At 36.2% G+C, this 17,021-nt stretch overlaps 1 protein-coding gene across 1 annotated transcript in view; it reads right to left on the bottom strand.

Annotated features, from left to right (window-relative positions):
* clstn2a (calsyntenin 2a) overlaps positions 1-17,021 on the bottom strand; it is a 233,936-nt gene that overhangs the window by 17,066 nt on the left and 199,849 nt on the right. The window contains exons 9-11 of the mRNA XM_079875823.1: positions 6,782-6,944; positions 2,280-2,446; positions 1,875-2,023 (exon numbers count right to left, since the gene is read on the bottom strand). Of these exons, the coding sequence (XP_079731949.1) occupies positions 1,875-2,023; positions 2,280-2,446; positions 6,782-6,944 (479 nt within the window). The remainder of the gene's footprint in view (positions 1-1,874; positions 2,024-2,279; positions 2,447-6,781; positions 6,945-17,021) is intronic.

Here is a 17,021-nt window from a genome sequence, read left to right as displayed (position 1 = left end):
ATTAGAAGACTGTCTGCTTTATATCTGCTAACACTTTATTGTAATAGTATTTTAACAGACATTCTAATGACTATGAGTAACTTTGCAAGTACATGTCAACTTATTCTACCATCGACGGTATACTAATATTCTACTGAGAGTTATTTGACATGTGGCAACATTACTTACAGTCAACAGAATGTGTTAAAGGGAACCATCAAAATAATGTGTAACCTAATAATATATAATAAACTATATTATGATATAATAATAAATAATTCACTATATTATAATATAATGTAATTATTTGTGATCGACAGTTATTAGAAATATGACAGGGTTTGCTACTACCACAGATTGATATGAGAATACTATACCTGAAGCTTACCAGCTCTTTTTAGTAGAAATACATAGGCAGTCGCCTTGAATATAGTCCAATTCTAACATTAAGTAAAATACTTCCAAATTATGTTAATGTTTTTCTATTCATTTTTTTTTTATTGTAGCAGAGAGATTGCATAAGTGCATTTATACAGCAACCACAATTGCAAACAATAAAGTTGAGATTCTTGTTTAAATTTATTACAATTTGTCACTGAGAAAGTTTGCTTGCAGATATTGACGCATGCAAGAAAACAGACTGGCTGTATTCCACTTTCATATGTGACCCTGGATCACAAAACCAGTCATAAGTCGCACGGGTATATTTGTGGCAATAGCCAACAATAAATAAGATGGGTCAAAATTATTGATTTTTCTTTTATGCCAAAAATCATTAGGATATTAAGTAAAGATCATGTTCCATGAAGATATTTTTCCTATCGTAAAAATATATAAATATGTGAGTGAATGCAGCACAATCGTAAAACATAAATTGACAACTTTAAAGGCGATTTTCTCAATGTTTCGATTTTTTTGCACCCTCAGATTCCAGATTTTCAAATAGTTGTATCTCGGCCAAATATTGTCCTGTCCTAACAAACCATAAATCAATGGTTATTCAAAGCTTATTTATTCAGCTTTCGGATGATGTATAAATCTCAATTTCAAAAAATGTACCCATGTGACTGGTTTTGTGGTCCAGGGTCACATATGATCAGAAGTCCAACATGTGTTGTGTTTTTTTTGTTTTGTTGTTTTTTTTCAGTGAAGAGAAAGCATGTATCCATTTAAGAGAAAAGTTCTGATTGGGATATTTAAACTCTTGACATCAGGCAACCCAAAGTATGAAAGCTTGTGAAGGCTTGTTACAATTGCAAGACATCAGAAAAGTCAATAGAAAGAAGAAGAAGAAGAAAAAAAAAAACCTTTTTCAGGGTAAATAACCTGCGGGACAATATTGCAGACAATTATGCTTAATCAATATAAGCAAAAATCGTGATCACAGTTACAACACTATTAATCGTGCAGCCCTAGTTTAAACTGTACTCTTTTTTTTTATCAGGGCAACACTTTTGACACTTTTCTTTTCTCAAAGTTGTTTGGGTTTCTGCTGGATATGTGGAAATGAGTTAATGTTAGATCCAGATTGAATCCAGGCACTCGAGAGTCATGCAATGCAAGACAGATGTTATCAGTAGCCAAGACAACCCTGCAGACTCATCCCTTAGCTCTGTAGTATTGATCAGAGAGACAGCCTTCTGCTACTGTTCATCCTTCTCTCAAACACCTAGCCTTGCTTTTATTAACACCACTTTCTTTTGAGATTAAACAAAATAAAATGGGCATCACACTTTTATAGCACTCAACAACTCTTAAAAAGAACCCCTATGCAAGCTATACTTACAAGTATTCATTCGCTTGAATATTTACTCCCACACTTGCAGCATAATCAATCTATTAAACACTTTATGAGCTGATGTTGTAATGTTTTTGACCTTTAGAGCGGTACTCACTGGACTGTGGTGGTTATGTGGAGTTTGCGCAGACCGGGAGTGGGAAACTGCCGAGAGTTGATGTAGGAAACTTTTGTCATGGCTGTGTTGATGCTCTCCAAGTCATCTGCCTCCATGACCAGCACTGACTGAGCCGGGTTGAAGTGGAACTGAGGGGGATCAAGAGAGTGTGAGAATTTTCATAATCAAGAGAGAGAGAAAAAAAAACTTAAAGAAAAAGGAGCGACTGAACAAGTCAACACATTTACATATAGACGAATAAATGAGGGCTGGGAATGACTGGTGTCAAAGGATTCTCAAATATATTCAGATGATATTATAGAGATGGACAAAGAATGGAATGCCTATAATCTTTCCATCCAAGGCTTTGCATATTTGTATGCGTATGCATGTGTGTGCATGTACCTTTATGCCTTTACCCAGACTTTCAAGCGAGCTGATGTCCAGGCCCTCCTTGCAAGCCTGTAGGCAGGAGATCACCTTTTGAGTTGCGATCTTCCCAGGTCGGATAGTCAAGCCTGAGAGGCTTCCTCGGAAATACTGTGTGAACCGTGGAGTGGTCACCTCTCCTCCTGTAAACAAACACACAAAAATTTAGGCACACACATACTCATGGTTGCTGGCAACAAAATATAGTGTACAAAAGCAAAAGACATCTGAAAGCTAAGTGACACTGTGTTTGCATGTGTCAAAATGTCAAAAACACCTTATCTGGCACAATACTGACTCCAGAGGTACAAAGACAAGCCTGTCTACTGAAATGCCTCCATCTGCTCGATTTTAAAAAGAATTGGGTTTTTTTGTATTCTTTGCTGTAAATGGTAACCCACAATCATGTGTGAATGTGATTCAGCAGTTTAATCAAAAGAACAAAATTAGATCTGATGGACCAGTTGCATGAAGTCAGTTCATTTCTAAAGTCTCTATATAAATGTGTGTGTGTGTGTATATGTATGCATGTACTGTATGCATGTATGTATGTATATATATATACCTTTGTTCGGGCCATTTTGACCCGGATACGATTTTCATTTTCCCAAAAATATTAGTTAATGTTGTCACATTGGTCTAAACATTACCGAATTTGCTCACACTGGGTAACAAGCTGGGGAAAAAAAAATAAATCCCCCAAAAAATACAGAAATTATCCAAACAATTTTGGGATAATTTCTGTATTTTTTGGGGGATTTTTTTTTTTCCCCCAGCTTGTTACAATCAATCAGTTCCAAAAATAAATACAAAACCTGTACTAATATAAAGAAAACAAGTTTAAATGAAGATTAAATTCAATATTTGGTGATAATATAGCATAACAAGAGATTTATACTTTTTTGTTTGTTTGCAGGCTGGTCATTTTTGACCGGGAACACCACAAGCGTGACTTTGTTCCATTTTGTACAAAATCAAAAGCATTTCAAAGCAAACTTCCCGGTTAAACATTAAAGCACACTAGTGTGATAAACACGTTTTTTACATATTTTGTTGAATATTGCCAAAATGATCCACAAATAATGCTTTTTTCACTCAAAACTGAGGTGCATAAGCTCATATCAATGAGGCCTATGATTAGTCAGTTCCAAAAAGAAATGCAAAATCTGTCCTAATTGAAAGAAAGCAAGTTGACAAAAAGGTTGAATCCAATATTTGGTGATATAGCATAACAGGCATTTTTTAAAAGGCAGGTCATTTTTGACCGGGAAATCAAAGGTGTTACAGGGTTTTCAATATTTTTATAGTTCTTGCAAGCTAGTGCTATATTGATATCCCTCAAATATTGTTTTTGTTCAGCAAGTAATTCAGCTCAAAACACTTAAATTAAGATCATTTCAGCCTTAGGTGTTGTTGGTTGTTAATCACTTCACATCATTTAAAATCAGCATGAAATAAAAATTCACTGTTTTCTAAATGCATGTTATTGATCTTAATGTTTTAACTTTTACCTTAATTTTTAATGTTATAAAATGTCATAACTCTTCCATAATTCTTCCAGTGAAACACCAGACTTCTCTCTGGTGCAATACATTTATTTCACTTCAACCATGCAGTTGACAGTTCACTTCAAAGACTGCAAGCTCCATTCAGATCTGCCTCCATCCAATCAACAAACAACAGGTAGAACCAAGTCCCCACCCCCAAACTACATTTTTTGAATCTATGTCACAATATAGATGAAAAGATCTGTTGCTACCTTTCATTACATTGCAATTTAAAGTAAACTATAGTTTGACAATCACGCCGTGTCCTATTAGAATGTTCTTCATTCATCTAACTGATAAATACATCATGTAATATTTTCATAGTGAATTGCTACTTGTCTTGCATTTATTTGCATAACAAATGGTGATCTGTCTTTTCTTTTCTTTCTTTAAATGACAAAATCTTTTATTTACATATATATAAAATAAATAACTGGTCACACTGACCGACCTAATAGGTTCCGATAAAAATGAGAGGGCGTTTAACACATGCTGTTTTCCCTCCCATATATTCCTCACTGATGAGCTGGCAGATTTGGAGAGTCTAATAGCTCCAGATGCAGTGAATTCTGTCACTCGTAAAGCCTCACAATGAGGGTCTGTGCTTCCAATGCTTAATTGCTTCCGTTTTAAATTATTTAGTTGACAGATGTTATCAATTAAATGTTATTCCACAGATGAAACAGCAGTGGAACATTTGCATTCTCGTTCGTGCTCCCCCTAAAGGACAAAAGCGCTAATGAGACTGCAGTCATCCCATGGCATATAAGAGCTGTCACCGTCACATCTGTATCGATCAGTAGTGGCATAACAGACAATAACAAGCAGAACGCATCCTAAGCACAGTGTAAAAGACACGGTCATGACCTTGCATTTAGATAAGCACATCTGATCTCTTACAACCCAAAATAATCATATGCTACTGAGACGGTGCAGCTCAGTAATGACCTTATTTATCTCACTTTAGACACACTTATTATAGGGCAGCATTTCTTTTTAATTTATGAAATTAACATGAATCATTTACTGAATTGGATTACTTTTTGATCATACTTTTATGGTGCTTTTGAACACAACTTTTACAAAAAAGAAGAATCTTTTCTCAAAAAAGAAAAGAACTACCGTTTAAAATCTTAGGATTTGGGGGATTTTTTATTTAATTTTTTTAAAGAAAGTTACATTTTTATTCAGCAAGCATGTGAAAAATGATGTTTATTCAGCCAGCGCACATACCTGTATTTACATCCTGTTTTCGGTTGAAGTCCACAGTAGTCGATTGTCGAGTTCGGGCGCATGATCGTACGTACTAAACCTATGCGCGTGAACTCGACAATCGACTACTGTGGGCTTCGACCGAAAACAGGATGTAAATACAGGTATGTGCGCTGGCTGAAATAACATCATTTTTATTCATATCTTTCACATCTACTGCAGTCAGATTCACCCGCGTTCACTCTAAGGAATCACTCACATGGCTGGGCACTTGTAATGACACATCAAGGATGTTAAGAGGCTAAAAGCAGGTTTAAAACTTGCCCCATTTAAGTCAACAGGGTGCAAATTTTAAAAAGAGGATAACACGGTGTAGGCAACACCGATTTTTGTCGTTGTTCTCTGTACTGACAGCACTCCAAATTGACAAAAAAATTAGCTTAATGTTAAAATTGACCGGAGTTCTCCTTTAACTTAAATGATAATAATAATAATAATAATACATTTCTTGAGCTCCAAATCAGCATTTTAGTATTATTTCTTAAGGATTGTGTGACTCCTTTAGTAATGGCTGCTAAAAATGAAGCTTTAAAAATAAAATGTTATTATATTTTAAAATGCAAATGTAAATATATTTTTGATCAATTAAAATGCAGCATTGTAAAAATTGTACCGATCCCAAAGTTTCAAACAGTAGTGTACCATATAACTTCACTCCTATTGCCGAAAAAGTATGTTTGGAGCATTATTACATTAAACACGTAAATTACACGAGGCATTAGTCAATGTCCTAACGAAGCTCTAGAAAAAAACGAAGAAAATCCTATTTGATGTCTTGTGAAGACAATGGCCACCAAACCCCATTTCTACCTCGAAGAAGACAAGGATCTCAATTTGGCCTGAACAAATACTATCCTCGCTTTCCATTATGAGGTGGCTTGTCGTTACATTGTTGATTGCACAGAGTGAAAATGGACAGGGTGCGAGAAGCAATCTGGACCGCTAATAGCTTGAAAAGTTATCAGTTGCGGTTTAGTGGAGCTTAGACCAGCTTCATTGGGATGTAATAGCAAGTGAACTTGTCCTCAATTCAGGGTCTCTTAATCCTCACTATGGGTCTCTTGTAAAAAAAAAAAAAGAAACAGAAAAAAAGATTCACAATTCAAAGGCAGAAAAGAAGAGAAAATAATCCCCAATCAGCACGGATGAAAAGAAATGTAAAATGGTGCTGAAAGTCAGAACTTTAGGACCTCGCCGCCTAAAACAATGATTTAGCCGTGACTTCATTCCCTCCGAGCCTTGTTTAATTATTTAGCTCATGAAAACGATGTTAAGGACAGTTTCTCCATTCAAATGCGATCATTAGCTCCATTTCAAAAGGCTGAAACTGACAGGCCGTGTTTCTTTTTTGATGTTTTCACGCCTGAGTCTCTTTGATTAAATGAGGAATCAGGGTAGCCTGGGGCCAAACACATCGCCTCTCTCTTGGTATTCGAACCACCACTGCTGTGTTCACACTGTCATATCAATAATGTAGATATCTCTTAGTCACACCCTCTCAGTCTCACTCTCAAGCATGAGACTATCTGATCACATCTCAAAATTGGTAGATGCCGATTCATCAATTCCATCCAAACCACAGTTATGCCACCATTTCATTTTATCGATCCTCCTTTTCAAATGGTAATCAAAACACTATGAACTCTTTCATAGTCTCACCTTGCCAGCAGGCACCTACGGTTAGCTGGACATCGATCTCAGAAGGGTGGATGGGCCAGTCGTCTGTCACAAGGTAGGGTTCGTACGTCACTCCGTCCACGAAGAGCGTCACTGAAGGAAACTCCACATTGATGACGTAGTAATGCCACTCTTTGTCACAGATCTGGAGACGAGAAATACAACAAGTTTAGTATGTTTGTTCATGTCGTTAAAAGGGACAATGTTCATAATCACTACCTGACCAATCGGTCGACCTATAATTGGGTTAAACCTGATCCGATAGGATTCACTTCTTAGAGACATGTTTTTGTGCACATACAAAATGGAAAAATAAAACAGGATTCTAAACATGTTGTATAAAGTTACATTTTCATTAAATTAACATGCCATCATCTTGAAGGTCATCTGAAACATCATCTAAAATCATTTTAAAATAATAAAATGAATAAATGTCTGATCTAATCTCTTATCAGCTACTTGATTGATCCATCATGACTTATCCATTCTAGTTAAAATTCTAATTAAAACTTTTCCAGAATCCTGTCTGGGTCACTCCAAACTAGAAACAGGACACACTGTTCTATATGGAAGTGAGACCATCGGTTTGTGTTCTTATCTGAACGATATCTGTGATTCTATAGCTTAATCTATAGTTAATCAACGTTCACGTTTACATGTCCTTAATGACACTGAAATTTAACTTAATTTACCTTCATTAGCTATACTATTCATCATTTGTCATATGTCCTATCAAATTAATTGGGTATAATTATGAGCAGACGCTAATTATAGGAACTTAGGCTGCGTTTACACTTGGCATTAACATGCGACCTGTTTCCGGATGTTGTCCACATATGCATTGAAAAGACAAGTTTAAACGCGCTTCTGATCGGAATGTTATCCGATCAGCGTGTCCAGGTTCGGAGGTAGTCGAGGACGCATTGTGATCGGATCTCAGTGTAATGTAAACACAATCCAGCCATCCTGTCTGCATTCACAGGTGGACGTCACACAAAACCCTGCCCACTGTCATTATTCACCCTCCTCTCTCCGGAACTGAGAGCGGTGTGGTTTTGCGATACAGTCGAGTGCGAAGTACATCGCAAATATACTGAAATGTTTGCTTTCGCACCCTAAAGTTGCAGAACCATCGGAAAGCAAGATCCGATCTGTGATCCAGATACAGAAGCCACTTGATGTGGACAGGTGTAAACGCACCGTGTCCTGATTGGCTTATGATCCGATCTGCTTGATCGGATCACGGTGATCGCATGTTAATGCCAAGTGAAAACGCTGCCAAGGATTTTAGTATGAGAAACATCAGATCACTTTACTTATCAATGCAAACCAATCAGAGCCATTTAAAGTTTTAGCATTTACACAGTTAACACCTTTAGGCATTGTTAACGGACAATGTCTTACTTTTTGTGCATCAGCACCACATTAAGATCCCAAAATTAACTTTTTCTTGAGACATTTTATTCCATTTTGTTGTCTAAGAATACACATGTGCACATGAGCGGCCCCTAAGAAATAAAAACGAGTGACACTTCGAAAAATCAATGAAATCTTAATTTCATTAAGATTAACTCTGCCACCTGTTCATGCTTACAGGCAATGAATGGTGATTATCAGTGCACACATAATTTCATAATGATAATTTTCTAGTATCGTGCAGTAAACATGTTTACGCATACTCCACACGCTCGTGTGCTGTCATGGAGAGCACCATATAGAACTGAAGATGCCTGGGTGGATGTTGCTGAGCTACTGCAGAGGGGAGTTAATGGAGAGATGAGCCAGGTCTCCAGAGAGAAGCGCTCTCCCTCTCTCTCTCGCTCTCTCTCTAACTCTCTCACCGCTGCCTCTGGGGACAGATCTCACTCCACACCTCTATTCCCCTCTTTCTCTTATCTCTCCTTTTCTAGAATAGATATTCTCTTTATCTCCATCTCACTAGACTCTTCAAAAAGCTCTCTATTTCTCCATTCTTTGGAAGCAATCTTACTCTATCAGCCTAACCTTTTTCTGCCCTTTCCAATGTCACACACATGCACACAACAGACACACACACATACTCAACACAAAGTGCCATTCAGTGCCATATTTTCCCGTTTGGGCAATTGATTTGAGATCCAGGACCAAAAGATCCAGATTCAGACCCTTAATTCTTGGGTATTAAGAAACTAAATCTGTCAATTAAATGAAATTTCTTCATCATTACTGGCTGTCATTGTCAGTTGGCTTAAAAAAATAGGTTGGGATTCAAACTCCTTGCACTTACAATTCAGGTGTATATCTGACCTAGGTGTACTGAATATAATATAATATAATATAATATAATATAATATAATATAATATAATATAATATAATATAATATAATATAATATAATATAATATAATATAATATAATATAATATAATATAATATTTAAACCCTGTAAAATGTAATATTTAACCCTTGTTGTACGCCGCACCCGTTTTTACAATGCGATTGACTGTTTTAACTAAAGATTTAAGTTGTAATTGGGATGGAATACCTCTATTATAAAAAGAGAGCAGAAATTGTCATTATGTGTAGCTAAGCTATTAAAGAAAAAAAAAAAGACTCTTCAAAAAGTCTCCAGAAATAAAACTGCGAAAATAAGCTCATGGGATTTTTTTTTTTTTTGCAACGTCCAGTGTGTCAGTGAGGCATGAAAACAGCAGCATTAGCGCTGGTTAATTTAACAGCTCATGCAACGTCTCTCAAAAACGGGTCTTCTGTTCAGAGTATGAAAACGAATAGTCTGCAGTGTATAAACATGTGGACAACACTCGAAGCATGTTAATTGCAACGTAATTCTGTGCAAATAGAATAATATATATATTTCTATATATCTATATATTTCTATATATAATATATATATATATTTCTCATATAATATGTATATGAGAGTAAGAGTATATTATATAAGAGTTTAACTTAATTGTCACCCAAAAGAAAGAACCAATTCTGAACTGCCTGAAATAATTTGTCAGTTATTCCAGTCTTACTTCATGTAACACATTTGCATAATGCCCACCTTTGGTCTTCATTGGCTGTCTGTGAAGAACATCTGTTTTGACCCACTCTCAAACACTAGTTGTACAGTAGCTGAGGCCCGCAAGAGCTTGGTTCGTGTTTTCAGCATGTCGAGACGATGCGGTTTTGTTTCGTGCCGCAAAAACAAATCCACTTTGCATGCACTTTCAAAGAATGAGGACTCAGGCTCGAATTGATATGGTAAAACCGACATTAAAAACACAGGTAACTTCCTGTGTATATAAGTGCTGAGGAAGTCTTCTGAGGGTTTAATTTCCGAAACGCGCTGTAAGCGGTAGACCAATCACAAGACTGGGCCTTTTGACCAATCAGAGCAGAGTAGGCTCTCAGAAAGGAGGGGTTTAAAGAGATTGAATCCTTTATTGAGCCATTTCAGACACTGTGAGAACACAGGTGATATATATTATGAGAAAATTAAAGTGTTTTCTGACCTTGAATGCATGTAAACCTGTTGTAGGAGAACTCCAAAACAAAATAAGGAAACTTTAAAAAAGCATAATAGTGGAACTTCAAATTCAATTAATAACCTATTCTAGTAATATTGCTTTGGAGTGTTTGTACCCAACAAAAACACACTGTAGAAAAATAAAAAAATCTGATAACAATTTGTTTTTAACAGTCTCTGCATGTGAAAAGTAATTGCATTAATTCATATTTTTTATATGAGGGGTCTCTGACATGAGTTTTAAAGCACCGCTGTAAAAAAAAAACCCAACAACTAAGGAATAACTAACAAATAAGTCTAAAACTAATTATCATCACTAACTTATTGGTTGACCACTTTACTCATATGTATTTTAATCAGATTGATATTGCTTTCGACTGCCATTTACAACAGCGTTGATGGCATGTCAACCTCTGCAGACTCTATCCGGTCTCGTCCTCATTACGTCCGTCGAGGAACATACAGAACACGGCTCTGTGTGAGAGTGGGCATGCTTTGCTGCTAATGAAAAACACACATGAAGCATTAATCTTTGCCTGACAGGAGATGATTTTGGCTGTTTCAGCACACAAAGGCACACGCTGCCAAGGATTAAAACATGCTTACATTTGGCCTCCTCCACCCCCACCACTCGCTCGCTCTTCACAGTTTTGTATTTTTTATTTTGCTGCACAATTTTTTAATCTGTTCCCTTGTCAACAAATTGCATCCACGACCTTCAGAGCAAACAAATAAATGAGAGTGTGACAATAAGCGAGAGCTGGAACACAAATCACACCTAGAACTTTACGTCTCTCTACATGCACAGGCATCATTGTGTCATGTTGGCTGCAGGAGAGAAATGCGGTACAGGTCTGTTCCTCATTCAACATTAATGCATTGTATTCGCAGGCTTGTGCTGTTGCCTCAGATAACATTCGCAATACACTGCATGAGACGCTGGTCTCTAACAAAGGTTGATATACATATATATACATTTTTAAATTGGTAGATATAAGATGACTGCCCTGCACATACATACATACACATACACACACACATACATATATATATATGCACTCGGCATATATATACACATATATCTCAGATATTCAAGAAATAAAATGAAAATGTATTAAATAAATTGTGCAGAGCAGTCGTCTTATATCTACCGTTTAAAAAATGCTGTATTGACTGATTTATTTTACAAGCATATATTATGGGGGTTACCAAGATAAAGTAATACATATTCAGCTGGTCATGTGATCTCATGTGATCGAGGCAACCCGCTCCATGTAAAAAATAAATCAATAAATAATTATGCAAGCATTTTATGTTACATGGAGCCTTCATTTCATTTTAAACATTTTAATAAATGTACTATTTTTTTTTTTTTTTTTTTACAAAAAAGGGACAAAAAAGCAACAACATGATGAACAACATATGAATATTGTGAAAGTTGTAATGCTTTTGATTTAGTAATAATGGAATGAAAGCATAAGGACAGATGTAGTATTATCTCTGATTTAAACATCAGTAGCAAAAACATAGTTAATTCATTTAATGAATTAGTTCTTTGATTAAAAGGCCCGTTTGTGTCGTCATATTAAAAAAATAATTACGGAAGTCTCCATGTGGCAATTTTTATATAATAAAATATATTCGAAGTTTAAGTTTAATATTTTCATATTTGATAAAGTTTTAAGTCTTACATATATATAACACAGGGTTACTTTAAAGTTTGTGCTGGAAAGGGTTCAAATATGCAGAATATGCTGGAAAACTGAAGACTTTTCGGGACCAGGAGGATTTTTCTGAAGAACATTGGGCAGATTAACTGCTCGGGACAAACAAGGGACTCAAGAACAACCATCAAGAAACAACAACAAAACAAACTTGTGGATCATTTAGGTAACAACAAACATATTAAGAATCAAGGGTACATAAACTTTTGAACTGGGTCATTTTTATACATTCAGCTATTTTTTTTTCTTTTTTTTGCCTTGTGGACTATATGTAAACATCTTATATGTAAAATAACTTATTCAGGACAGTACTAAATAAAAAATAACATGTATTTTGTTTTGTTAAAATTATTCATAAATTCTGCAAGGGGTTCACAAACTTTCAAGCAGCACTGTATATAAATGAATCACTCAGCACTGGCCGTAATTTCCAGTATTTGTTCAATAAAATGCTCTATAGAAATTCCCTCCCCTGAAATCACATAGCAAAGCAAATTATGGCCCTTCAATATGTCACATCCTGATTTCGTTTCCATAGGTCATCCAGTCAACACTGGGGGGAAAAAAGAAAAACTGCACTCATTTCAGGGAAAATAAATATCAAGACACCTTGTATGTTGTCACAAGGATGTAATATATTACATATTATCACGCCTTTGTTATTTCACCCATGTCTACCTCTAACTAACTGTCGCACAGTGTATAATAACGCTCTCTCACAGCTCCTGGAATGCCGCCATGTCCTTCTTCAAAGGGAGAGAGGTGCCAAGAAATTTTTAAAGAATAAATGGCTACCGCAAAAAAACTTTTCAGCGGTGGCATTTAATCACGGAGTCCAGGGACTCTAACTGTGAGCTGACTAGGGAGGTGCAATTCAAGGTTTAATTATTTCTTTGATTGAACAGAAGATTAGGCTAATTTTAGGTGCTGCTTTATCTGTTCCATCATCTGCTCCCTCAAATGGCCTTGTGGGGGGGATGATTTGTTCTATATATGGAATGGCAAAAATTAAAGTGAAGAAGTGCTTTTTCTCTCCTTTCTTTTTTGGAGGTGAAGATATACATCTCATAATTGATTACTAGTAAGAAACCTTTGCAAATCGGTAGACAGAGATAAAGCTCATAGAGAGGGGAAATATTTTCAGATAGCAGTATTGCTGTTCCCATTGCTGTCCCCATGCCCTCATGCAAGTCAGTTACCCATTCTGGGTAATTGATTAGGGAAGTTTGTTGCTGTGCCAAGTAGCACATGCTTGGCTCTGTTATCCACACACCTGCCTCCTCATCAACCAGGAATGCTACCATTGGAACCATAAGGAGATCTTCGAGACACCTGTGCAATGATACTCTCTTACAGCCGTTATTCACCGCGACAGATGGAGCTCAGCCAGACGCTCATACATGACTGGGACATCCCTATAGAATTAGACGCTGTACCTCTAACTGAGAAAGTCAATGAAAGAGACACTTTTAACCACCCACTTTCAAATGAAGGTCTAGCCTCGGTGGCCTATAGGCTGTGACAAGTAGAAGACAAACACTGCAATTTGCTGATTGCAACCACACACATGAAAGTTCTTTGGCCGAGATGAAACGAGAGAGATTGGTGACTAATCCAGCAGAGCAGGTTTAAGATCTGCAGTGGGCCGTGATATTGGTTGTGCTATCTAAGTGGCTCCTGATGTATATGTGGATGGAGGGTCTGAACGTGGCTTTAGTCGCAGCAGGGAGCGTTCAGTAAGGGTAAGAGAGAAAGAAAGACAAAGAAAGCGGACAATGCTGTGTGTTTGATTTTGTTTTAACTGACTTTATCTTTAACCATTATATCCTTGTCAGTGGGCAATTTTGGAATAATTTCAATAGGAATCCAGGTGAACAGGAACTGTGTGAGTGCTAAAAATTTCCCCATTTTTGTAATGGGTTCAAGTTGGTCACATGGATTCACCGGGTTGACCAACAGAAAGTGTTGAAGTGGTGCTGTATACATTGCTACACTATTGACAATAGACAATGGATCTTTTTATCAATGAAATTGCTCTAACTTGACCGCATACAACTTAAGACTAATAAACACTATATAAGTTAGTAGTTTTACTCATTGTATTAGTTACTTCTCAACACAGGTAAATAGAGTAATACTTCAAGAGAAATACTAGAGTCTTCTAATGAGATTTTACTTTTTGCCACATAACCACAACTTCAGACAACTTCCCATGTCAGAATCAAACCTCAAATGAGATATAAACCCAAGACACAATGAAGAGTGACAATTCAATTCCCCCTCCTCTCCAGTGCCACCTAAAATACACACTATACACACATACAAAAAGAGTGAGAGTACAATAGCAAATCACATGTACTAGTCTACTACTGACAATATTTTCCAGTATATCCATGTTGTATAATATTCATTACTATTACTACTACTACTACTACTACTACTACTACTACTACTACTACTACTACTACTAATAATAATAATAAGTACCTTGGATAAGGCAAACAATTATGTCAATTAAATTACTTTGGGTCAAAATTATAGTTATGAATTTTAACGTAATTATACCTATTAACAATAAAACAAAATTAAATAAAATAGTAAAAAGTTTAAATTAAAAAAAAGTTGAATTTATATGCTTTAGAAAATGTAACCAGAAATTATGTAAAAGCATAAGCCAGTTAAATTTATTATAATTGCAGAACAACTCAAGTAGCTTGGTTATATCTGTGAGTACTGTGAGTGCATAAATGTGTTCACATTTCATAGTGAAGAATGCAATGTTGGAAATATCACACCCCTGAGCTGAAACTGAAAATGGGAAATATTCCACTTGAAATGGGCTGTTTTATCATCTGTGCTACAGACAATCTCAATATACCATTTTGCAAATAAATAAATCCATAACCCACTCAAAAAGTGCTAGGGCATCATCCCAGTAGTTTGGCTGTTCATTTATGCCATTAACTGATCTACCATTTCAGAGTTTCTGATACTCAACCACAGCTGGAAATCCCTGATAGATTTCTTTGGGACTCTATGACTTTCTCAGTATTCATCAGGTCGTTTGGAGCAAGATTGCAATTCTACTCTTAAACCTTGTTTATCAAGTGAATTTAGTTCACGCAGAGGTCACAATTCAACAATGAAAACAACCAAGCACCACAAACACCGACCTAATGAGCCAAATACCCAAAACACGCCAATCACGGAAAATATGGCGACCAGCGTGGCGGCATTAGGTCATGATTAAGACGCAAAAGTGTTGTGACTGAAATCTGACACATCTTGCTGTGTGCAGCAGCGGATGTTTTTAGCGGGTGTTGTTTGTTCAGCGGCAGGCGTGCTAAAAGAGGTGGCGATGGGCCTGCGGTACTCTGGAAGGTGACTATAAATTACAAGCTGACAGAGTGAGTAATTATAGCAGGAATTAGACCGTGCCCTCCGGGGACAAAAGTCAACTAAAGAGTGACCTCTCCCAAGCTTCCCAATTTGGAGCCTACGCTGTGTAAATTAATCTATCTGCAGCCCAGAGCAGGAGCAAATTGTTTTTACAGTAAGAGATATGTGGAAATTGGACAATGGTAATGAGGGTTCACACACTAGTACAAGCATGCACACAAGCATAAGCATGCAGGATAAAACCCATAAACACCCCTAACAGCAATGTGGTGTTAGAATGGTAAAGTGATGCTACCAAATTATTATACCATGGTACTTTGATATACACAAAAAAAAGTTTTTTTTTTTTTTTACACCATATACACAGTATTTAGTAATTCAAAGAATGCTACAGAATTATCAATGTGCAAAAAAAAAAATGGGTATTACCATGGTACCACATCCAAAAAAATATGGTAATACCATGGTATTAATAAGTTTGTTATGTTGTGTATATATATATATATATATATATATATATATTCTATTTTAATTATTACCATAGGAAATGTGCAAAACACTGCTTTCTTGGACAAGTGTCATGGTAATACTAAGTCAACATGGTACTTATGTAATTGAATGATCCCCCTATATATTTAGTCAAGTCAAGTCACCTTCAAATAATTCTACATAGCGCTTTTAACAATATAGATTGTTTCAAAGCAGCTTTACAGTGATAACAGAAAATTACAGTAACAGAGATTGTTTTGGCTTTACAGCAGCTCTAGAGTAAAGTTATTGTCCAGCTAAAGTTAGTTTTGATTGATTGATTCACTTCCGTTGCAAAGATCATTAGTAATTAACACGACATTGTTCTAACAGAAAGCACTCAATGCGCTCTGGCCCGCTCATCCGCACAAAACAGTGCCTGGTGGCTCGAGAACGCAAACCCTTTCAAAAAAATTTTTTGAAGAAAAGGTTATCTCTGCGCAAACCTCAAAAACGCAAACCCATGAAAATGCAGACGCCGTGAACATGCGCATCACGTGTTTAGTCTATAGGTATGTGCGTTTGAATATATATATGTGCGCAGGCCTGTAGTCCTTCTTTACGAACCAACCCTCAACAAACTACTTGTCTGGCCATAAATATGTAATAAAGAATTATTTCTCTCTTCCATGTAGCCATGTGAACCGGAATTATCCCGACAACGTTTTATCTGTACAGAGGTAAAGGAAAGGGAAGGAAGCCTTCACAGGGGAGAGACTAGTTGACACTGGAATTTACAATGGAATTACATGGCACTTCAAAGAATACCATGGAATTATCATGGGACATTTACAATTAACAGCAATACCACAGTATTATAATACCACAGTAACACATATATGAACATGCAATTTTATATGTGCAAGTTATTTGCTTAAATAAAATTGTATTCAAATTACTCACAAATATAAAATTGCATGTTCATGTATGTGTTACTGACATGGTGCATGTAAAAACAAAAATACACTATTAACATTGTATCCTTTAAAAAAGCACATTAATATTGTGCTTTATGTAAATGACACATGCAGAGAGATTTTAAAGAAAAACAATTTCATC

The sequence above is a fragment of the Squalius cephalus genome (genome assembly GCF_949319135.1).
Source record: "Squalius cephalus genome assembly, chromosome: 7".
Taxonomy (NCBI): domain Eukaryota; kingdom Metazoa; phylum Chordata; class Actinopteri; order Cypriniformes; family Leuciscidae; genus Squalius; species Squalius cephalus.
Note: the sequence above shows the minus strand (reverse complement) of the source record. Positions and strands in the feature narration are given on the sequence as shown.